We start from the raw sequence: 22,715 nt of genomic DNA on the forward strand, positions 1-22,715 counted from the left end.
AGAAGGCATATGGCTAACCAACAATAGAAGCCTGTCTGCCAACAAGCATCTAACACAATGCGACTACTATGGCCATAGCTGTTCGCCTGTTTGCGCAATGATGCGCAAATCAGGATCTGCCTTCTCAGACTCTTTGGTACGTTCTCTCCCTCCAAACTACCCAACCTTTCCAATGATGATCATTTGTGCTTCGGCACGCTGGAAATTACCGACCAAGGCTTCTGCCTGTGCCGATAAAATATGGCTGTTTCTGATTTTTGTTTTCACTTGAAAATTTAGCTCATTCCGCTATTCGCATGGCCATTTTTGCTAACTGGAATGTTGCGCAGACTACCCGGTATGCTCTACCCTTCCCTTCAACCGCCCCATTCAATGATGATACGGCACTGGGCTCCGACAATTCTTGACGGATACGCCTTTTATGGCAGGCCTCAGAAACCTCGCCGAACTGATCGCTTCCCAATATCTCCCATGGCTGCATAAATAAATTTGGGCATTAGCTAATGCTCTAACAGTCTATCTTGAAAAAGATAATAGAGCAGGTAACTGGTAAGCATATTCCATTCTTGTTACTTCCTGCGAAATGATGAACAATTGATGACGAGTCCGACGGGTTCGCCCGGTGAAGACTTAAATCAAAATATATCCATTCATGTCAACTGATCCACACTCGCGTCTTCTCCACTTGTTGTGTTGCTTTGATAGACGCATCGCTGACATGATCCCAGACAAATCCTCACAATGAACATGGTACGCTCATCGTCCACACTCCCTTCTGCAATGATGAAACGACACAATCAAAGACAAGCATATGTCCAAGCTCCGGCGACGACGAGAACCGTCACGTCTGATCCGCAGTCACAACCTGCTTGTTGAATATCATGTCGATCAGAATCAGCAACTGATGGGTTGCATAGGATCTTGCCATACCTGCAAGCATGAACTTTAGAATACAGTATGTCAGTCCTTGTCTTTGCCCCTTTCCCTTATAAGATGAACATTCAATTTATCACGACGGTCTACCGAGCTACGGCAATGGTGATAACTGCCTGTGACAGGGCATGAGTCTGATCAGCACCTTCTACTTGATGATTTGCTTCACAATCTTCAAACAGCAGATGCTGACTATATGAACAGAGCGTTATGTTTTCCGCCAGTATTTCTTGTGCCGCATAGGCAGCGGTGCACACAAATGTTGTGAACAGGGTTGGAAAAGATTCTATCATTCATGTTTCTTGTCCCATGCTTGGGTAGCCAATGAGTGGACCGTTTCCACTGCTAGTCCTGCATATCAAATCGCTGATGTCTTCCACGTGCGCCCAGGGTTGCGTCGACCTATCTTCCTCCGATTTTACAAGTAGCTCAATACAATCCAATCGTAATGTCTCCACGAATTCTTGCCGTCAGATGAATTTCCGCCTCCAGATCTAGCTTGATACCAATCAACAAAGCAGCGTCCTTTTGCTTTCCGTTGTCGTCTACGGGTCCTTTGATGATGTTGCCTGCCGGGCGGTTGAGTGTAGCGGAGGACGGGACGGGTCCGACGTTGGCAGAGACCTTGCGGCCGCCGGATGCTTGACCATCGCTCTCAGAGTCGGAGCCGTAGCCTGTTGGGCGGATGGTGGATTCCCTGACGCCGGTTAGCACATGCGGAATACCCTGGTCAGGATGCAGCTTACATGGTGGACATGTTGGGTTTGAAGTGTAGAGTTGGGGAGAGTGGTGTTGGTATTAAGGATTATGCAGGACTCTCAGGTTCGATGGGCTCCAGGCCGTTTGTCGAATGAATGTAGAATGGGAGAAGGCGGTCCAGGTCAACTGTACTGGCCTTTGTTGAGTGGCATATGTTTTGCCTTATATACGGGTATGTCCTGAGGCCTCTGACTACCACGAGTTGCTCTCCTATCTGCTGCTGCACCACTTTGGGTTGAGGCCCCGAAACCGCTTGTGCGGCACTCGCTGCGTTTGAGATGGGCTACTATCGTTCGAGTCTCGTACTAGCATGATTGCACAAACGAGTCTCTGCATCCAGACGCGAAGATCGGCAGCGGTTCCATGAATAGTCTGGGTTCGTGTCATGCTATGGTTGTGGCGCGTGTAGAGCTGAAACATACAAGGGGTTGTCAGGGTCCAACGTACGCGTCTCAGCCGGCACATTGTTATTCCTCATCAGACGAGCATCAGATCATGGTAGTCGCGAGGCAATATACGCTAAGCAGTAGCAATAGCATGCATAGACCATGCTGATTGCGGTTCACTAGCCATGGCGAATGTCCCAGGCCCCCACGCTCTACTCCGCCCCAAACACCGCCGACTGGACGGACAACGTCCAAGATGGTCCTCTCAATTCTCATAGCAACGATTACAGCCCCAGGCCTACTTGGCTCCCAGGAAGCAATACGCCAGTCCCAATCCAAAGAAAAGAGGGAAGAGCATCGCGCTCGTCGTTGCAATCTTATCGCAACATGCGTCAAGTCATCCAATCGCAGCCGAGAAATCAACGGGCGACAGGTCGTTTTGAGGAACGGAAAACTATGGATTGATACTGGAACCGAAGATGGAAGCCCGCTTGGACACCCATATGCCGGGTATTACCTGCCTTACCCGGACACAAAATACGAAGGCCTTGTCACGACCATCACTGATGTTGCTCCGATTATGAATTGGGTTTATATTGACAAAGAGACTTGCGAAGTCAAGTATGGTGTACGCGCAGACGCACAACCTAATCTCACTGGACCATTTGACTGTACACGACAAGATCGCCGGCTCACATTCGATGGCTGGGAGGGATGGTGTGCTGTAGAGCAAGCGCCTGGTCTATGGGAATTGTACTTTGACCTCAACGACGATGGACTAAAATCAAAACTCGGGCCTGGAACAAGGGTGCTGGAGATTGAGTTGAGTCGAAAGGAAAAGAGGTTCCAAAAGGAGACGAATGCACGACAACAAGACCAAACAACAACAAGAGCTGTTGATACAAAGGAAGAGGCACCGACAGACCAGCCGCTTGCTCCAGAGCCATTGGTATCGAATCCCGGTGTGTCAGATGAGAAGGCATCGGAAGCGGGTGCTCAAGAATCGTACAAGTACAGGCCGATGAAGATTCCAAAGTCGATCTTTGAGAACCCGCCCCCTATGATAGAATCCTTGGTATTCAGAGCACCCACCCCACCGCCAGCGTACACTCCAGCGACAAAAGAAGAGCCCGAGAACGCGGCAGAAACAAAGAAGCCCGAATCAGTAGAGAGTGAGGAGCCAATTGCTGGTCCCGCCATTACAGTCCAAGACACCAATGTGCCAGATGTCGACGATCAGCAAGTCACGGGCCAGTCTATTTCCGAACCAGAACAACCCCGATTGACACCAGATAACACGGTTCAGGCGCCTCTTATCGAAACAGAATCTTCGCCCCCAGCGTCACAGTCCCCGCCTACAAAAGAGAGTCGCACTACGCCTAAGCTTAATAGAAACAGCGGGTCACGAGCTTTGGCACAAGCCCTAAAATTTGAAGCCATGGCAGCAGCACAAAATTCAAAAGACCAATTACGAGAACGCTCAAACGAACGTAGATCGCGTGTTAATAGCAACACGTCTTCCATGTACTCCGATGATGACGAGGTATTGGAAGACCCTGTAGCTGCCAATGTACGACCTCAGCCGTCTCCCACCCCAGCACCTCTGGCTCTGGCGGTATCGAAAACGAAGCAGGCAATGGCATTGGCAATGCGACCCCAACAACCAGGAGTAGCGAAGCCTGCACCGAATCCATCCATCGAACGACCAATAACACCTCCACGCCAGCGGGCACGGTCTGTACGGGAAGACCCGGCGGTGTCTGGTTCGATGAGAGCATCTTCTTCACAGCGGCTTGCAGTCTCTAGAACATCTCAAAGCTCACAAAGCTCAGCGAAAAGACCAACATCTCAATCATCGAATCAGAGACCTCCCTCAGCTCGACAGCAAAGGGAGCGCTCATCTTCGGAGCAGCCTGTCTTAGCTCGCCCGTCATCTAGACCGACAGTGCAATCTAGTCCTGGGCCAGGTCGTCAATCACTCGCTCGAACAATGACAACTGGAAAAGGTAACCAGGGTATGAGTAATCGGATAGGTGGAGGCTACGTAAGCAGAGAGAGAAATATGTCTAGTTCGGGAAGGCAGATTGCTCCTCCTGTTGCAGCAAATCGGTCGAGATCTGCTACTGTTGGCAGGAAGACTACATCTGCACTTTTTAGAGAGATTGATGACTTGGTCAATCAGGAAGATAAGGGAAGCGCAAGTACAAATACGAGGGGGAGGGACGAGAGAAGGAAGTGAATGGACATATTGCGGGAAGTGTAGTTCAAGTATAGTACTCTTAGATTCCATAGAGAAGTCCATTTCTCTAACAATGGTCTCGGTACAAAATTCGGCAGTTTGATTTCCTCCAAGAAGATTTCAGTATGAGGGATATATACGCGCTGAATTCGATGGCTGCAAAAAGTTTCCTTATTCACTCATCAACGCGCACCTTTCTCCCAGCATCCCTATCCACACAGCAGATGATCTCTCAGTTTCCGATCCCTTTGATGAAGACAGACGCCGTATATTAGTGTTCCTGTACTTTGCAGAATTGGGCCGATCGGCGGGTATGCCACGTACCCGATGCGCGATTTACGGAGAGTACTTATATTTGAGCGCACCTACACCGCGCGGTTTTCCATCGCTCTTCCTTCACAACATCCACCCACAACACCAAATTCACCTCTCGAAACACCCATTACCTTTAGACTCGCTAGCTGTAGCCACTGAATTTTGAGTGGATCTTCCGTCTACCCGAATGTTTACGCTGCGGCCCCGACCGCCGACCAAAATGTGAAACTGGCAAGGATGTTACCACTGCTTCAGAACTTCCGGCACGTTTTAGGCCAACGTCGCGGATGAGGAATGTCATGCGAGTCCAAGAGTAGGCTGCAGCATTTGTGGTCTGATAGAAAGATGATGGAATCTATAGGAGAGTCATGATAACTATGGTCGGTTGGACTAGCGGACTTTTGTGAAGGGCGTTGAACTGGACAGTTTGCTGGATTGACAACTGGCTGGACCATTATACCAACTGGACCTTTTGATTAAATTTTGGAACTCCGCTGGACCTTCTGGAAAGTTTTTCTGGCACTATTGGCTTTTTTGATATTTGTAATTCACACCTCAGGTTGCGACAAGCGCCTTTTTACGCATCATTGTTGGCGTCTCACGAGCAATACACCATGGACGCCTCCACCCGGCTGTACAAACGACTAGGAGAGATACCCGAAGATCCCAACCATCCGGATAGTCTGGATGATCTTATTGTCTGCGCGTTCGGCGCATTTGAGCGATACTATCTTTGTTGGAAAACAAAGGGCGGAGAGTACAAACAAGGTGAGTTTTTTTTTACCAATGTGACGATGAGAAATCCGTACTCACACTAGCAAGACTGCTATGGACTTCCACCTGCATTGAAAGACTGGCTTTATCCGATTGACGGTACAACACGCGATTTCGAATCCCTCCAAGTGGTTTTTGGTCGTGGTGAAGAGTACTTTGCGTCAGATAAAAATGGAAAGCTGGAGTACAAAGAGCCGGAAGTTAGGAAACCAGCACCAGTAGACGATGAGGAGAAGTATGATAAGCAAGCGCTCAGGAGGTCGAGGACGGTTTCTTTTCTACGGCCGTTGTCAGAAACAAGTATGCGATCCGACAGTGTTGTGAGCGAGACGAGGCAGAGTAAGAGATCGAGTTCAATAAGTTCGCAGCGAACGAGCCGGCCACCTAGCCTAAGCTATACGAATTCGAGAACGAACTCTGAAATATCGTTACTGGGAGATACAATCATAGAAGGGCAGGCTAGTCAACCCGTGCGCCCTTCGTACCTTTCACAATGGAGTGCCATGGGTGCCAACGTCAAAGAAGAAGGCGAACTATCACCAAAGAACCGAACAGGTCGCCAATTTGATTCCGATCTCGGGAAAGACCAAGAAAACAGACGAACAGATTCTCTCGTCACACCTACAATGCCAACTCAACCGCAAACCACATCGAACACAAATACCCAACCACCACGCACCACCATACCCGACCCCTCACACTGCACATGCGGCTGCCACCACTCCCACCCCCCACCCCCCAAACCGGCCTACGCAAACGCAACAACCCAAACCTCGCCACCGCCCTCCCCCCGCCGCAACCCCAGCCTCAGCATCGAGCCGACCCCGCCTTACTGGCAAACCCAATCCGCCTACGCACAACCCGTCTCACACGACGAATACTACTACGAAGAAGCAGACTACGCCGCGCCCCCCGTGCTCATGGGCCGCATGTCATCGTACTTTAGCAAGCCCGGGTATCAGCTGGGCGATAGCTTGTTTAGTGGCTATCAGCCGATTAATTGGGGGGTCCCCGTGACAACGACGACAGAGACGTATGTGTATCAGGATACTTTTGGGGAGGAGGCGTTGAGGTAGGAGATGTGATGGGAGGAAGAGGATTCTTTTTTTTTTCTGAATACCAATATGGAAAGGGGGGGGGAGTTTGACGCATATGCGGGGTTGAGTGTGTACGGAGATGGGGAGGTAAAACTGATGAAGTCTCTCCGTTGAGAATGCTGAAATGTAGAGAGTGTGTATGTGTGTCGTGTTTAATATACATCAGAAGAAACTCTCGAGGATTTTTCTTGGGCAGGCTGTAAGACTATACAACGTTTTGCATACTATCCCAACTTACAGACCTCATGTACTTTTTTTTTTTAATATATTCCCTTTTTTTTTTAAGTAATACACAATTATACATATATAGCTATCGTGCTTCTTTTACTCTCCTCAGTCATTCTTACCCGCATCTGTAGGGCCAACAATGCAGGTCCCGGGGTAGCCAACACCACAAAGATGCCGTTTTGTCCGGTGGCGCTTTTCTTAGCATGCTAGATGGGGATGTTTTTGTGGGTCTGGTATGCAGGTTCATCAAAAGGATGATGATGCTTGTTCTCTTTTTTTTAATTCCCGGTGTATTGTGGGGTAGAAACGTGTAAGTATCTATTCTGGGGGATTGTAGAGTCTGGGGGGGAAGTGGGATTATTTGGTGAGGAGATGGTATTAAGCTTTAGATTGATTTTTGTTTTTAATAAAGGGTAAGCAGATACAAGGATAGATGTATTCATTTCATGTTGTTGTTTTTTATCGTCATTCCTATACTATTCTTCTCTAAGAAATTCGTTCAAAGAAGAAAAGAAAAAACATGACGAGAAAAAAAAAAGAGATTAGACTTCAAGATATACGATTCCTTATCTCGCTCTACCTTTTCCAACACCGCTTTTACTATCGCACCGAACTCAAGCTGACTCATCTCTGCATTCTACTATTCCCCACCCACAAAAAACCACCTTCACCACCTGCGCTCCCCCCTATCTTCTCCTAAGCTCACCCCTGGCCCTCGTCCAAACTACCCATCCTCATCCCCCGCTCGTACACGCACATACCAACCTCTTGGACGGCCGGTTTATTCGGAGACAAGGCTCGCCCTGCACCGAAGAACAGTCCCCAAAGGCCGCCTCACTTTTCACCTTTACTTACGTGCTATAATATATCATCCAGAGTTTTTTTTCCAAAACAACAACAACAACAACTACATGTACACTTCATTAAATCGTATCAAAGTAAAATGATGGTATATGATCCTATTAGATTTTCATGTTTAGAACAATACAGTAGTTGGTTGGTTAGTTTGACAGTTTGCTAATATCTCCGAGCATAAAGGTAGCCATTTAGGGGTTTACTCCGATTGGACTAGTAAAGAAACCGACCGATTGAAGAGCGGAGAGATGGAGAGATAATAAGGATGCCAGTTTACACAAGCAGCAAGTATATAAGTGAAGTCTGCTGGGGGAGGAGGCATTTATTCAGTAATCAGGGTCCATTTTGAAGTAATTGCATTTCCATACACACACACACACACACACACACACAGAAAGGGTTTTCATTTCGTTCGTTTTGTGAAGCCCTCCCGCGATGCACGCTAATGCTTGCTTTGCCGAGGAGAGAAAAGCGGCGGCGGGGGGTTCGGAGATACGGGAAAACTAACCCTGGACACGGTGCGGAAAATACGCACTGACGAGCGACGATCCAGGTCTCGTGTTGGGGGATGTGCCAACGTGTGCCTGTTTAGGGGGATTTCTTTTCTCGGAGAAACGAGAGAGAGAGATAGTAGTGAAAAGATATGGGGGGGGCATGTACGTAGGAAGGAAAGGAATCAAGGCAATGGCCGATGACGCAGGGTGGTACCGGTGTGTTGGGTTAAACGGACGTACATGCGTATACGAAAGCATGTATGTACCTGGACGTGATCTGATGTGGACACAAACGTCACGATTGTATCCAACTTTTGTGCTTGCGAGAGGTGGAATGACAGCACGTGAGTAGATGAGGGGGGAAGGGAAAGGGGAATAAGCAGGATTTGGCTGGTATGCTAAGTAGAGTAGTAGTAGTAGCGGAATTGCTGACGCAGAAGGTTGCGTCTATCAAGACACATGTCCTTGACCCAGATGCTAACGGTGCAGCCACACAAATGCATCGATGATGCCGATTCAAAGCCACAGTAGCCGATGGGGGGTGTGGCATTTGACCATCGGGTGATATACCAGGGTCCCACGGTACGAAACCTGAAAGGTAATAACAAGCCGAGTAGTACTGCCGAAAGAGAGCAGTAACGCGAACACTCTTTTTTTTCGACCAGCCAACTGCACAAAGCGCATTACAAGCAGCAGAATCGAGGGTAAGCAACAGGTTCGATTTAGGCACAACAACCGAGTCAGCTGGTGCATTCGCATTGCGAAGCCAGAGCCGCCACAACCCCCCCACTCATTTACACAACCTTTGACATCATGCCCGCCTCACTGGCGGCTGGGGCTACTGCCGCTTCAGAAGTTGCAAGTGTGCACGTGTTGTCTGTCGTGTTGCAACGATGATCCCCCAAAGAAAAGAAAAAGGGCCCAGTTTTGGAAATCCAGGGACTCGTGATCGACTACATAGTAGACCAAAGGGCATTTCCTGGGACGTAAAAAAGAGAGAGGTGCCGAGCAAGGGTCCGACCAGTAGCGGTCGGACAAGGGTGGGTGGGGGTCTGCGCAGCACACACACCAGGGCCGTAAGGCGGTGGACGATCGGATTCCAGGAAATTTATTTGGGTTGTGTTTGGAGGAGAATTAAATATGAGCTAGAGAGAACGAACTAGGAGTGTTCTCCGAGAACAGAGACAAACTTAAAGAGGGAAAGGGCAGTGTGATAAGTTCAAGGGGGGGAAGGTATGTAGATGAAACAAGAAGGATAATACGGCCAGCGATTCTTGGGGTTGTTGCTTTCTGTGCTCTGTGTGGACAGGTGGGCAACGGGATGATGTCGGTACGATGATGGATGATGATGGGAGGTTGGTGGGCTCGGTTTTTTCTGGGTCAATGGCCGCTGCCACTGCATGTACAGGCGCTGGTAGCCTTTGCCTTTTCCTCGCCTCAATCCGCAAGGGCCGAGGATGTCGACAGCCATGCAAATAAGCGTTTAGGATGCGCACTGTGTCGCGCACTCCCCCCATAAAACAGGCAGTGTGCTGAACGGGCGTGTCCGTTGCAGCTAGAGAATTGCTGTCCTTGTGGGTTCTTCTTTTGCATGAGTGATTTTCGCCATTGGAACGCTTGTCCTTTTCCTCAAGGCGCGACTACCCACGCGGTTCGCTTCACGGGGAACCATACCAGGAACAATAAGGCCATTGCTTGTTTGTCATTTGTTGTTTGCGGTTCGCAGGAACCCTCTGCCCTGGCCTGGTTCCTGTTCGAGTTGTGGCGAAAGACGATGATGCATGTAAGACGTTGACGACAGAGTGGCTCAGGCGGTCGGTCCTTTGCACTCGACGAAACAGCAGCGTATGTCGGGGGGGGGGGGGGGGGGGGGGGGGGGAGGGGAGGGGCCATGTGCAACACGATCCCCTTTGTGCCTTGTGGCTACTCATGCAGCGGGCGTCGGATGGTGTGAGTGAGCGCATCAGTCGTGGGGTGGTGAGTGGGCTGTGCTGGTGCCGTGGTTGTGCCGCTATGGCTACATACCTCATCCCTCGGATCTTTGCCAGCCGCGCTCAGCGAAGTCCTGTCGCCGTAAGCGGCTACCCTTCTAGCGAGATACCATCACCCTGCCCTCCATTCCGCCTTTAGAGCGCTGATTAGCCTTGACAGCCTAAGAGCGGCCGTGGCACATGGTGCTGCTCTTGTCGGTGGTGGTGGTGATGGTGGTGCTACTGCTACTACTGCAGTTGAGTGCGCTGCATGTGTCCAAACATCACCTGGCTGCAACCTCTGCCAGCCGCGACGGGCATTGTTTAGCGCACGCAGCTTGACGGATTCATCGACTCAAGTCAGCAAAAATCTCTGCGTGTACTTGGCTTGCGTCTGTCCCGTGTTTGGCATGCAGGGCAGGTATTGGTAAGTAGAGAGGGGAAGACCGGCGAACCTCATAGCCGTGCAGCGACTAGGTGGCCATACGCCCTGCAGCCCCCGACACAATGCCACCCAGCCCCGTCTTGGTTCTAGAGCACCACTCTTTGGCAACCGTCTCCCCTCCATCCCTTCACACAGTAGGCAAGCGCACACAAACATGCATGGAGACTGTTATTGGACTACTATGCTCTATGTAAATTCTTCAAGGGCCCAGCGCTATCTTGTCCAAGGGCCAGTGTCTATACTTTTGTAAAAAATGAGAATGCCAGCAGCAATAGAGAGAAAAAGAACCCAAAAAATGCAGCAAAACAACCCGCCTCCCTAGTGTGTACCAATGCTTGCGCTTGCATGCTTGTTCCACCACCAAGTTCCCACCAAAAAGGCAATTGCTTGAAGGCCATCGTCTATCGGCAATGTCAAAACGGAGATCAAAGCATAGGGTTCGCGCCAGGTCAGAAACTATACACAGGCGACCATAAACGGTCCAAAGAGCACGGCCACAAGGGCCAATAAAAAAGAAGTTAGGGATAGACACATTGCCTAGGCCTTGGTATCATTGCGCACCAGCAGCGTCATCAGTCATGGCGTCATCAAAAGAAACAGTCAGCCAACATGGGCTGACTGTTCCTTCGCAGGCGTCTAGAACCAATTGTTGTTGTTGTTATTGGCAAAACAAGACATGTCAACATTGTTGTTCATGGCACTGAATGCACCATTGCTCTGGTCTAGTTGCCACGGGTCTACGGGGAGCCCGCTTTCATAATGGCTACCCATTTGCATTGCACCAACCTCGGCAAAGTCGGACGAAGCCGTGCTCGTCATGGTTGCGGGCGCAGCAGCAATGCTCTTAGCGTACATGGACTCAAACCCAAGCATGTTGGTCATTGGAGCCGACGTAGCTGCTGTCATGGATACGGGCACGTTGACGGGTTCACTGGGCACCGAGGGGTTGAAGCGATACGCAGGCGTGTCTTCCCAGAACAGCGACTCGCTGGCTGCCGACTGGGGGGGTTTGAAGTCCATGTCATTAAACAAGCCACCCTCGCCAATTTCAGAATGCGTAGACGAAGCGACTGTAAGGCCTGGACCGCTTTGCTTCGACTCGCCGCTGTGAGATGTCGGCTGGGCCAATTCGTCGTTGAATTTGCTCGGGTCCAATGGGAGATCGGTTGCAGACCAAAGCGGGTCAAAGCCAGCCCAGTCCTTGTCCAGGTTTGGGAGACAATCTTGCGAAGGCGATGTCGACAGGCTACCCATTGCAAATGCGCCAGTGACGGGCGTCATGGTGTTGGTCATCCAAGGCCACTGCTGGTTGGAAAACGTATCGCTGACGTTGCTGTCGGGAGAATCACCGCCACCCTGGGCAAACATACCACCAACCTGGCTACTGAACATGTCGTTGAAGGCAAAGGCGTCTAGACTGGTGCTTGCGCTTGCGACGGGGGGCTTGTCGGCACATCGCTGCGTGGAGCCAAACATGGCGTGAAACTCGTTGTTGGACACTGACAGGGTATCCATGGAGCGTTGCGTCTGGACGTCTGGCTGGGGGCGAGCATTCTTGTCTTGCGACAAAGCCGCGAAAGCCGCGTGGCCGTGCAGCGTGTGTGGCCGTGGGATCTTGTAGGGCATACCAGAGACATGGGCAGTGTTGTTGTTGCGATGGCAAGGCTTGTGGTGGCCGTTTGCGAAGACGGTCAGATGGCTTTCCGAGTGGGTGCCAGTCAGTTTGGGCTTGGCACGGGCGTCGTGGAGAGTCTGGCGGGAAGTATCCACCTTGAGATCAAGGTCATCCTTCTTAGTGCCGCACAGGCATTTTCCACCCGCGTGGCACTGGCATCGGTTGTCGTGGGCTAAAAGCAAAGGTCAGAAACATTTCGAGGACGGCCAAGCCAGCTATGAGCTCACTCTTCGCCTCGCTTTTGTCCTTGTGCGAGTCCTTGTCCTTCTTGTCGCCACAGTCGCATTTGGCATGGTGGGACTTGGACTTGCGCGCACCGCGACAGTGTTCGCATTGCTTGACCGGGCGGCCCTTGGGGTTGATATGGTGAAGATCACGATCTGTAAGGGGCCGAGTGTTAGCGCCGAGTGTCGAGGCACGGGGTTGAGTCGCAAATGCATGCGAGGGTGCAAGTGCGCATACCTGTGTGATTGCAACCGCTCACTCGGTGACCCTTGATGCACGACGAGCAAGCCCATTTTTCGCCATCGATAACAGGCATACCGGAGAGAGGTTACGGCCGAGAGCGGTCGTGGCAGCGGGCTAGGAATAGCCGAGTAGTGGGTGAAGCGCAAACGTGCCAAGGGGCTCGAAAAATGATGTACAGAAACAAAGGGCAGTGCAGCAGGCAGCGGGTGGCGCCGGCGTGCCGAGCCGAGAAGGGGCAGCGGTGCAGGCGACGACGAAGAAGAAGAAGCGGAACAGGGAGAATGCAAGGAAGACGACGAGCAGGAAAGCTAATTCAAACGCCAGAGGGTATCTTGGTCAAGGGAAGTTGGACGAGGACCGTGAACGCCGTGGACAGGACCGGAGGACGACAGGACTGGAGGCGAGAGTGGAGAGGGAGTATCAGAGGGGAACCGAGCGCAGGAGGCGCTGGCCGAAAGCGTTAGACGGGGCTCCTTGGGTACGACCAGACCAGTGTACTTGTATGGTGTTGTTGGGGGAGGATGGTGGTGAGCGAGCAGAGGGAGAGGGGAGCAACAGGTTAAGAGCAGAGGCACACGGGGCTGTGGAGCGTGTAATTGGCTGTGGAGCTTAGCGTCATCGGCAAGGGCGCCCGGGCCATTGCGACGCTGCGTGCTCGAATCTGCAGGCGCGATCAGCCATGGCGACGGCGGGCAGTCGTGGCCGCAAGGGGCGTAGCGCGCGAATCCCGCCCTCTGCACCCTCTGCAGCCTTCTGACCCTCGAGCGGTGCGAGAGAGCTGGCCGCTGCTGGCACATGTGCGCCCTCGCCCTCGCCCTCGCCCTCGCCTGCATGCAGCCCAGCACGCCGCCAGCACGCCGCCAGCTCGCCAGCCCGCAGGCCAGCACCGCCGTCCCTCTCACCGCATCCCGGCCCAGGACCGCATCCATGTGCCCGTACGCCTACTACCATGCTGCCGTCCTGGGGCCATGACCTGCAGCTGCTGCTTAGCCGCTCCATGCCCGCCACAAAGCACCGGACCTTGTGCCCTCGCTCGCCCATCTGACGACGCGTCCCCCCCGGCGTGCTGGCTGCGCTGGCCCCTCGTCGGCCGCCTTGTCGAATGGATTATGCGGCACTCCACGCACCGCCTGTTTCACGGCGGAGGCTGTTCGCTTGCCGAGTCAGCCTGTTTCCCTTGCCGCTGCTGCCTCGCCGCCATTGGCTGCGCCCCGTGTGTCCCCCCAGGGCCTGGCATGGATTCACACATGTACCCATCTCCATCCACTACTTAGACTACGTACATGTCCTGTCCCTCGTCGCCTTTGGCAGGCACAGTGCCTGCGACCAGCTGTGCGTGCGCCCATGTCCATGGCTGTCCCATGGCCTGTCTCGGGCGCGAGGCCGTAGATTGCCCTTGCGCATAATTAGCACCGTGGTCGTCAACCCGCCGCTTGCACGTGACAGGCTGTGCGCTCGGTGAAACAATAACCCCAATGCATCTCTGTACCTCTTGTACTGCAAGTATACTATATGCGGGCGCATGCATTTGACTAGGTCAATCGGCGGCGCGCGGCCACCCTGACTGCTTCCCCCGTGCACCTGCACCCCTCGTGCCTCGGCCTCGAAGCAACTAGGCCATGGTCCGGTCGCCGTGAAGCTTTGCTCCAGTGTCGACGGCCCGTCCATGGAGCACATGTATAGTACACACACACGTAAGTAGTAAGTACACATTCCAAGTCTAAGCAAGTGCGGTGTAGACACCTGGTGGGCCGTGCTTGCCCTGCGCCCGCGTCGGAGCCGTCTGCCCTTGCTGGCTGGCTCCGAGAAAGGCAGGGCCGACAGAGCCAAGTCCTGTAGCCACTTCCAACCCTCTGCCCAGCCAAGGACAATTGCCATACTTACACATCTACCATCCACCCACCGGACATGGCTCTGTGCTAGCAAAGCCCAAGCTGCAATCCACATGTCCGTCCGTCCGTCTGGCTGGCTGTCTTGGTCCATCTATGCTGCAATTGACATGTGCATCCATGTGCGTACTATCCTTAGCCTGCCCACCCTACTACAACCCACCTGCCCCCTCGATCCACGAATGCTCTAGACGCCGACTATCTCGACACCACTACGCTGCACGGTCGCCTGTAATCGTCCGTCTTGACACCGGCTTCAATCGCCAGCCTGCACTCGGCCCGCAGTGGCTGCTCAAACTCGTGTTCTGAATTGCCATTGCGCCAAACTTTCTCTCTTTCTCTCCCTTCGCCGGAGAGCCTCTACTACTACGTATCTAGCATGAGCACACATGACCCTGCGAATAGCGCGGCATGAGCCTTGCCATCGCCCCCTTGCCTACTCCAGTCCTCATCAAAAATGACTTGCTAGCAAATGCAGCCATGTGCTCAGCAATCGTCGTCTTGGCAGGCAGCACCCGCTGCCTGGTCAAACGTTTTGCTCCTCTGCAAACAATGGCCGAGCGTGGTGCTTCCAGTCGCCGCCCCGGACGGTGGAAGAGATAATCCGAACAGCGACCACATCGTCACCAACCCAGCCAGTAGCTTCCGAGCAACACAGCGGGCAAAAGACGTGCTCATTGTCCTTGTATGCTCCACCCAATCCAAATCATCATGTTGCCGTCCCTCCCAATGTTCAACCAGCACCTCTGCCCTCATGCCATGGTTCACGCTAGCGCAAAAATCGCAAAGTTCGCACAACTTCCCTCGGTCGCTTCTGAACCGTTCGTTTCTCTTGACTGACCACTGCATCAACCCGCCCTGCGCGCGATCGCGTACTCAATCTCAGTAGCCGCCTCGAGTAAAACCTGCACCCGCAACATCTGATTGTCACTCTCCACACGACGCGCTTCAACATGGCTGGCTACGCGGATCCCGACGCGCAGATGGGCGGAGGACCAGGCCAATACGCGAACCAGAACGGCACACCACCAGCGCCCCAACATCAGTTGACGGATCCCGAACTGCGACTGCAAGAGAATTTGCAACAGCTGCGTGAAGGAGGAGACATGATGCATCCGCCTGGCCCCCAGCAACCCCAGTACCAGCAGATGGCGCACATGGGCCCGGCCATGGCTGCGCATCCACACTTTCAGGGCCCGGCCCGTCCAACGCACTCTCCACAGCAAATGGCCCAACACGTCATGAGCCTAGAGGGCCATCACGACCACTTCGACCCCAACGATCCTACCCGCAAGCGTTCAAAGGTCTCACGCGCCTGCGATGAATGCCGTCGAAAGAAGGTGCGCCACTGTCGGTCCGCGCCTTCATAGTTGCTGCTTACGTTGAGTAGATTCGATGTGACGCCACAAGTGAAAACGGCCCCGAGGCGTGCTCTAGTTGCAAGCGGACAGGAGCTCGATGTCAGTTTAGCCGCCAGCCTATGAAGCGTGGCCCTAGCAAAGGGTATGCTGTCCACCACCCCGTCTGTTGGTTGAGCATGCTGACAGTGTCTAGTTACATCAAAGAGCTCGCAGACCGACTCAACTCGCTCGAAAGCCAAATCCATCACCCTCCCAACCCTACGCATACGTTTGATTTTGGATCCATGGGAGACCAGACGTTTCCAGACACACAGAGCCCACCCCAGTTCAAGCGCCAGCGCACCCATTCCATGACCGAGGGCTTCCACGAAGCCTTCAGCCGACCGAATTGGACTGCTCCAGACCGGTCCAACGGCCCCATGGAAACACACGGTTTGTCTGGTCTGGGCGATCAAGAAACATCGCTCAACGACAACCGCGCCACCTCGTTTGGTGATATGAATTTGGGCGGAAGTCTGATCACTGGCTCCAACGAAGAAACCCTCAAGGCGTAGGTGCCGCTCCTTGTGCTCGAAAATGGCCTGTGCTGACCATCTCCAAGCTACTATAACATCATACACCCCACGTTGCCAGTCTTGCCCCACCATGAGTCGCAATTGAATCGGCTTACCAACTGCCCATCAAAGTTGCGAGAGGCTTTTTTCATGACACTGGAAGGTTGCATCCGTTCACTCGCTTCAAAGGCCCTGCCACCTCTCGAGATAAATCTCAACCAGCTGCTCCAACAATGCTTTACTTCGGTTGACGCAGCTAGCTACTGCTTGCATGACTCGGACAGCTCGCGCCAATTCTACAACCACCTGGTGTACTGCCAGTCCCTGATTCTACTTGCTGCCGCCTCTGACCGACCTGGCCCAGCTATTGTTGGAAGCACCACAGGATTGTTGGGCAGAATTTCAGCCTCCATTGCCGACGCTGGTATCAATGATGCGCGGACCTTGACGACGATCAAGGAGCAAGACCTTGAGATGTACCACACAGCGCGACGTGTCTACTGGACTGCCCTAATACTAGACCGATTTCACGCTTCGAGCCGCTCCAAGGATATGATGATTCGACGGTACGGTGGGACTCTTTCCAAGGATGATTATACGGCACTTGGCGAAGTCGGCTACTACCTTGCTCGTTAGTACAGATGCCTTTGTTTATAATCGAACACTATTAACCTTGGAATAGGTGCTGCTCAAATCGTAGGTCGTATAGCGTACGTGAACCGCGCAGGCAGCATACCGAATGTTGACTCTTCATCTCCTTTTGCCTTTTCTGCGCTCAAACCAGGAACTGCCGAATCAGAGTACCTCAATGTGGTGCTGGATGAAATCAAGCAATCCATTGATCTAACCAGCTTGACGCAAAACTCACCTCCTCATCTAGCACATCAGTATCTGCGAGTGTTCATAGCCAGGCTTTCCTTGCAACACATTCCTTCTACAGAGGTTCTTCATGCTACCCAAGAGCTTCTCAACAACCTGAAGAGCGGCGCAATAACTCCATTGCACCACATATTTGCCGCACTAGTAGCAACCTCGCTCACCGAACTATCTGACCGAGTCGAGACACAAGTAGACGCACAATCCAGCATCAAAGAAATGAGCGATGCTCTATCTAATGGCCAGATCATCCATCGCAGCTCTGACGGACTTGGCTGGGAAACCGCCATCAGGGATCTGCTACATCAAAAGAAGGCTTCCACGCCCCCTTTCAACGGTCCAGAACAAGCCAGTCCTCAACTCGAACCCAACATGGCCGGCCTTCAGCACCTCGCCGCAGCTGCAGTAGGCGAGCGTGAAGGAACCGGTGAGACGCGCCCGGGAAGCTCGTCCCAGCAAAAAGTAGACAATGACCTTTCTGCCGCCATGGCTGCCGCCAACGAAGCTGCCAAAGCACAGGCTCAAGCGACTGCTGCTGCAGCCCAAGATCTGTTCCACTAAGGTTTTTATCGTTATGAGCAAGAAGTGGACATTTTCTAAGCTTGACGTTCACGTCCAATATATTATACCCCCCACCCCTCAACGTTTTTTTCTCTCCTCCAAACCTCCTTTGTTGAACAACTATCATGGCAGTAATTATTGCGTCTAGCATGTGGCATGTGTGCAGTGGGGGGATCAATGGGTGGATGGAAGACGAACAAGGCTACGCTTAGGACGATTCTTGTTTCGGTGTGATAGTTGATTCTCTCTATAAAATAAAATAGGATGTTGTGCTAAATTATCAAATGTGCGTGTATGTAATTCTGTTGTTGCGTTTACGATAACCAGCCACATGTCCCCCTGATCCCACTTTGTTTTTTACAATCTCCTGAATTATTTGGTTTGCATCTCTCGTCTCACACATACAACTATCATCATGCTATCCTCCTCTCTCTCTCTCCCTCTCTCACACACACACACACACACACCCCTTTCATTCTCCTATGCCCGCCCCACCTCTCTCACAGCAAGTAACAATAGTCTAACGAAAACATAAAGAAAACTCCCCAACACAAACATGAAAAATGCAAGTGCAACATAACTCAGCACCTCGCGCAACACCCCCAGTATCTTCCTTCTTCTGCTCCTTCCTGCCTCCAGATCCCGCGGCGACGCCGCCACCGCGTCCGTGGGTGTAGGAGAGACGCTGGGTTCGGGTGTGGTGGGTGTTTGTGCTTCGATTGCTGGTGGAAGTGTTGTTGGAGTAGTGGGATATTCCTGTTCTTGCGATGGAGCGTTTGCGTCTGAGGCGGTGTACGCGGGAGGCGGTGGGATAGAAGACTTGGGGGTGTAGGGGGTGCAGGAGGGAGGAGGAGGAGGAGGATGCTGGGGATGTGGGGAGGGGATGGGGTCGAGGTGGATGGGTCGGGAAGACATTGTGGGGAGGGGGTGATGGAGGGTTGGTGGGAAGATGTTTCTGGGGGAGTTTGGAGGGGATGAAGGATGGAGGGATGGAGGGGAGGATGGGGGGTTTTTTTGGAAGAAGGTTGGAAGGTGGTGGGGGAGTTTGGTACGGTAGAGCGAGGGTTGGAGACGGGGGGGGGGGGGGGGGGGAGAGGGTATTCTGGGAGGTTGGCTGATAGGGGGCGTGCGAATAATAAGCGCGTATGTCAATTAGGTGGGATGATGGGATAAGGAGGGATAATGAGTTTGGGATGGGCGTTGTGGATTTTCGTGGGTGAGGGATAACTGGGGCAATGAGGAGATGACATGTTGGAATCGCAGTGCATTTTACTGGGCGAAATGATTTATGATAGATGGTATGTTCGCGACAGGGTAACATGGTTCGGCTTTATAAGCCTTCTTTCGTTCCATAGGGTGTGTCGTGATAAAGCTCCTTTGGTGCAGAAGCTCCAGGGGGCGAGAGCTGGATGGTGACGGTGAAGGAGTTGGATGGAAGACTAAGCACAATCTGGCTAAGCTGTCATAGAATGAAGTTTGGTGCAATGATATATCCGGCAATATCATTCTTGAATGTGCAGATGAAAGTTACGGTAGAGCTGCGAGAGGGCTGTAGAGAGAATTTATCACTTTTGTCCGCTGAGACGCTCTATCAAGCTTCACTGCTCCTTCATAGAATGATGCTGTCTAGTGGGACTGAGAATGATGAGGACGTAAGGGTGGAAATATTGCAAAACACTTTTTTGATATCTGAAGCATCACTCTTCGCATTTCAGTCCAACTACAGTGTGACACAGCATGATGAGATACCACACTGACAAACAACCATGTATGCTATCAAGAAGAGATCTTGCTCAAAAAATCTACAAAGAATTTAGAGCATTAGAAACTGTGCGTAAATACATTTCGTAGTCAAGCATTAACTACTGATCACACTTTCGTTTTTGTATTGGTGTTCCTAAGACATCAAGTGCAGTTTGGAGATGCTCAATCCGCCAACTCTGAAAAAAATGTTTCGTGAATGCGCATTGGGTGTTGGGCCTGACTTGGAATATATTTCCCAAGTATCAAGGAGAGTAATTGAATACTTGGCTAAAAGCAATGTTCGCGATATCACTGTTAAAAGGATACTGACTTGCTTGATCTTTGTGTCATGCAGGCAAGGTTGCTTTTGTCTGTATTGACCGGAGACACAACAGCATTATGTAATGAGCAATGCCTCATTTCGGAAACGATGTACTTGGTTCCATGGGTTCTTCATCAAAGGCGATTATTTTATTCGGAACACAACCAAGTACTTGGCTCGCCATGCAAAAATGCCTCCACATACTCTAATGGTCAAGACCAGATACAGGTTACCACCGATATCCTGATCATGTGCACATGCTACCAACACAACCCATCCATCAACTGTCTGCCCCGTCCCTCTCTCTGAACAAGGCGCCAAAGGTTGAGGTGTCGATCGCCATGGGATTCGCCCAAATGCGATACGCGTCAGCGCCAAGGAGATGGTGCCGATTGCCGCCCCCTTAGCCGCTTCCGTCGCTCTGGCTGGCCAAGAACCAGGCATCCAGAAACAAGAATGTCTAGAAAGCCTGTGACAGCGGCGAGGAACTTCCACCCGTCTGCGTCCCTGAATTTGCTGCCCTGGGTGCAGCTGCAGACGTGACTTTGACAGTCGTGAATTGATTTCTTTCTTCTTCACAGCACCCTTCACACTCTTTTGTAAACCCCATACGTTTGCCTAGCATGGCAGTACGTCCTCTTAACTCGAGTCTCATCTTCGACCGGCGCGTTATCCTTGGTCTCGCTGCTGCCATTGTCCTCGCCTTCACGTTCGCCTTCCTCTACTCGCCCGACCTGCGACCCAGCTCCGAATGGATACCACCGTTAACATCGAAGCCTACAGCCCCTCCCTTCTCTGCGCCGTTGAAGAACACCGAAGATCCGTACATTGTCGAGCTAGACTACCTGGCCATTAAGCCCAACACTACAGACAAGGTCCGTTCCTACTGGAACATTCCCTATGCTGCAGATGCTGGAGGCAAGAACCGTTTCCGTGGACCGCAACCCGTGAACAGAACATATGGCATTGGTCGCGCAGAGAAGCCCTTGGTTTGGGATGGCTCGCTGGGCATGTGCCCGAGGATACAGAAGATCAACCCAGCAGAGAGGAACAGGAAGGACATTTCAGGGCCCGATGTCCTGGGTATCAAGACCCGGTCCACAGAGGATTGCTTGAGTCTCAATGTCTTCACGCCAATCGATGCTGAGGCCGGCGACGATCTCCCTGTCTTGGTCAACATTCCCGGTGGTGGCTTCCATCTTCCCGGACGCAGCAATGGAGGCGAAATGGTCGAGAAGGCTCGTCGTGAAAAAGGCGTAGACGGCAAGCTGGACAAAGGTATCGTTGTAGTGACCATGTACTACCGCAACGGCATTTACGGCTTTCTTTCCGGAAAAGAGATTGCGCAGGATGGCGATTACAATAACGGATTGCGCGACCAGAGGGCGGCGTTGGAATGGGTACAAAAGTACATTCGTTACTTTGGCGGCAATCCTGATCACGTAGTCATAATGGGCACCAGTGCGGGCGGCGCATCAGTCATGCTCCACCTGACTGCCAACGAGGGCGACAACTACTACAATGTCCCTGGCACCGGCCGCAAGCGACTCTTCCACGGAGCCATCGCTCAGTCTCCCGCGAGCCCAACCTTCTTCACACCCGACCAGGCTGAGAAGTTTTGGAACGAGGTTGCAGATGGACTGAACTGCACAGATATTGCTTGCGTTCGCAATGCCGAGACTGGCGACCTGTATTACGAAAACTACCCTATGTCCTTCCCCGGCCGGAATACTCCACCCCGCTGGATGTGGGCCCCAACGACCGAGCCCGAAGGCGGCATGTTCACCCAGCCCGCCCCTGCCGCTATACTGTCCAACAAATACGCCAAAGTCCCTACGATTATCGGCTTCACCTCCAACGAAGGCTCCGACCAAGTCAAAAAAACGACCGACAATGAAGGAGAATTCAAATCCTACCTCAAGGACCACTACCCTCTGCTTACAGACGAAGATCTCGAAACACTAAAGAAGACGTACCCCAACGACCGCCACTGGCCCGACAGCGGCAAATGGTGGGACGCCGTCGCCAAAGCACAAGGCGACATCCGCTATATCTGCCCGACCTACCTCGCCTCCAACGCCATCTCGCGCTTCAACCCGTCCGACGTCCCCACCTACCAGTACCAATGGGACGTCATGTGGGGCGTCGACATCGAGAACGGCTTTGGCACCAAACACGCCGGCACCGTCGGCCAAGTCATGGTCCGCCGCCAAAACGAAATCTCAGACTACTTCATCTCATTCATCAAGTTCCTCGATCCGAACCGCGAGCACCAGGTTATTCCCCGCAAGGATGTCAGCATTGCCAAGTGGGAACCCCTCGATGAGACGGGCCGACGCATGTTTTTTACGAATATCAAGGAGGGCGGACATCGCGGGGATGGAACGAATATGCTGGGCAAGATGAGGACGGAGATGAGGGGGAGGGATGACGAGAGGGATAGGAATTGTGGGACTATCAGGAGTATGTTTAGGCGGTTGCAGTTTGAAGGAGTTGATGCGGTTACGCTGGATTGAGAGTGCTGCTTCCGCTTTGTTACATCTCAGAGCCTGTTGAAGGGCTTTTTTTTGGATGGTGTTCATGGAGTCGATGTGTTGGCATCACAAAAGCTGTGTTGTTCCAACACTTTCTTTTTCAGCTTTTGTTACATCTAATGTATGAGTAGCCATGTCTTTTTTTTTCACTGCTCGTTTTACGTTTAAATCAACAGAGGAGTAAAAAAAGTTCGACTACATATTCTGAGGAAATCCTTGTGAATTTACACTACACAT

General features: G+C 52.2%; 7 protein-coding genes across 7 annotated transcripts; 4 read left to right on the plus strand and 3 right to left on the minus strand.

Annotated features, from left to right (window-relative positions):
• Positions 1-1,042: 1,042 nt before the first annotated feature.
• PSV08DRAFT_365667 (uncharacterized protein) lies at positions 1,043-1,825 on the minus strand. The gene is made up of 2 exons (XM_014225429.2): positions 1,680-1,825; positions 1,043-1,630 (listed from the first exon to the last, which is right to left on the minus strand). Exons 1-2 carry the CDS (start codon positions 1,688-1,690, stop codon positions 1,363-1,365), a joined length of 279 nt encoding a protein of 92 aa, XP_014080904.1. The 5' UTR covers positions 1,691-1,825; the 3' UTR covers positions 1,043-1,362.
• Positions 1,826-2,334: 509 nt separating this feature from the next.
• On the plus strand, positions 2,335-4,317 carry PSV08DRAFT_230289 (uncharacterized protein; the record flags this gene model as incomplete). Its single annotated transcript, XM_014225430.1, has 1 exon — positions 2,335-4,317. One exon carries the CDS (start codon positions 2,335-2,337, stop codon positions 4,315-4,317), a length of 1,983 nt encoding a protein of 660 aa, XP_014080905.1.
• Positions 4,318-5,165: 848 nt separating this feature from the next.
• Positions 5,166-6,760, plus strand: PSV08DRAFT_209562 (uncharacterized protein). The gene is made up of 2 exons (XM_014225431.2): positions 5,166-5,400; positions 5,455-6,760. The coding sequence occupies exons 1-2, from the start codon at positions 5,247-5,249 to the stop codon at positions 6,480-6,482; spliced, it is 1,182 nt and encodes a 393-aa protein (XP_014080906.1). The 5' UTR covers positions 5,166-5,246; the 3' UTR covers positions 6,483-6,760.
• Positions 6,761-10,645: 3,885 nt separating this feature from the next.
• PSV08DRAFT_209567 (uncharacterized protein) lies at positions 10,646-12,848 on the minus strand. The gene is made up of 3 exons (XM_014225433.1): positions 12,633-12,848; positions 12,398-12,550; positions 10,646-12,342 (listed from the first exon to the last, which is right to left on the minus strand). Exons 1-3 carry the CDS (start codon positions 12,709-12,711, stop codon positions 11,132-11,134), a joined length of 1,443 nt encoding a protein of 480 aa, XP_014080908.1. The 5' UTR covers positions 12,712-12,848; the 3' UTR covers positions 10,646-11,131.
• Positions 12,849-15,480: 2,632 nt separating this feature from the next.
• Positions 15,481-17,989, plus strand: PSV08DRAFT_209570 (uncharacterized protein; the record flags this gene model as incomplete). The annotated part of the gene is made up of 5 exons (XM_014225434.1): positions 15,481-15,867; positions 15,918-16,030; positions 16,082-16,438; positions 16,490-17,073; positions 17,125-17,989. 5 exons carry the CDS (start codon positions 15,481-15,483, stop codon positions 17,877-17,879), a joined length of 2,196 nt encoding a protein of 731 aa, XP_014080909.1. The 3' UTR covers positions 17,880-17,989.
• Positions 17,990-18,359: 370 nt separating this feature from the next.
• On the minus strand, positions 18,360-18,794 carry PSV08DRAFT_355919 (uncharacterized protein; the record flags this gene model as incomplete). The annotated part of the gene is made up of 1 exon (XM_014225435.1): positions 18,360-18,794. One exon carries the CDS (start codon positions 18,792-18,794, stop codon positions 18,360-18,362), a length of 435 nt encoding a protein of 144 aa, XP_014080910.1.
• Positions 18,795-20,392: 1,598 nt separating this feature from the next.
• PSV08DRAFT_16071 (Alpha/Beta hydrolase protein) lies at positions 20,393-22,690 on the plus strand. Its single transcript, XM_014225436.2, has one exon. It carries the CDS (start codon positions 20,568-20,570, stop codon positions 22,458-22,460), a length of 1,893 nt encoding a protein of 630 aa, XP_014080911.1. The 5' UTR covers positions 20,393-20,567; the 3' UTR covers positions 22,461-22,690.
• The last annotated feature ends 25 nt before the right edge of the window (positions 22,691-22,715 follow it).

This window comes from Bipolaris maydis (genome assembly GCF_028858645.1).
Source record: "Bipolaris maydis strain C4 unplaced genomic scaffold PSV08scaffold_15, whole genome shotgun sequence".
Taxonomy (NCBI): Eukaryota; Fungi; Ascomycota; class Dothideomycetes; order Pleosporales; family Pleosporaceae; genus Bipolaris; species Bipolaris maydis.

Coding starts and splice junctions, on each gene's coding strand:
- PSV08DRAFT_209562 (XM_014225431.2), top strand. CDS start 5,247: ATGGACGCCTCCACCCGGCTGTACAAACGACTAGGAGAGATACCCGAA. Junction 5,401..5,454: donor GGGCGGAGAGTACAAACAAG/GTGAGTTTTTTT, acceptor CACACTAGCAAG/ACTGCTATGGACTTCCACCT.
- PSV08DRAFT_209567 (XM_014225433.1), bottom strand. CDS start 12,711: ATGCCTGTTATCGATGGCGAAAAATGGGCTTGCTCGTCGTGCATCAAG. Junction 12,551..12,632: donor GAGCGGTTGCAATCACACAG/GTATGCGCACTT, acceptor GGCCCCTTACAG/ATCGTGATCTTCACCATATC. Junction 12,343..12,397: donor GGACAAAAGCGAGGCGAAGA/GTGAGCTCATAG, acceptor CTTTGCTTTTAG/CCCACGACAACCGATGCCAG.
- PSV08DRAFT_16071 (XM_014225436.2), top strand. CDS start 20,568: ATGGCAGTACGTCCTCTTAACTCGAGTCTCATCTTCGACCGGCGCGTT.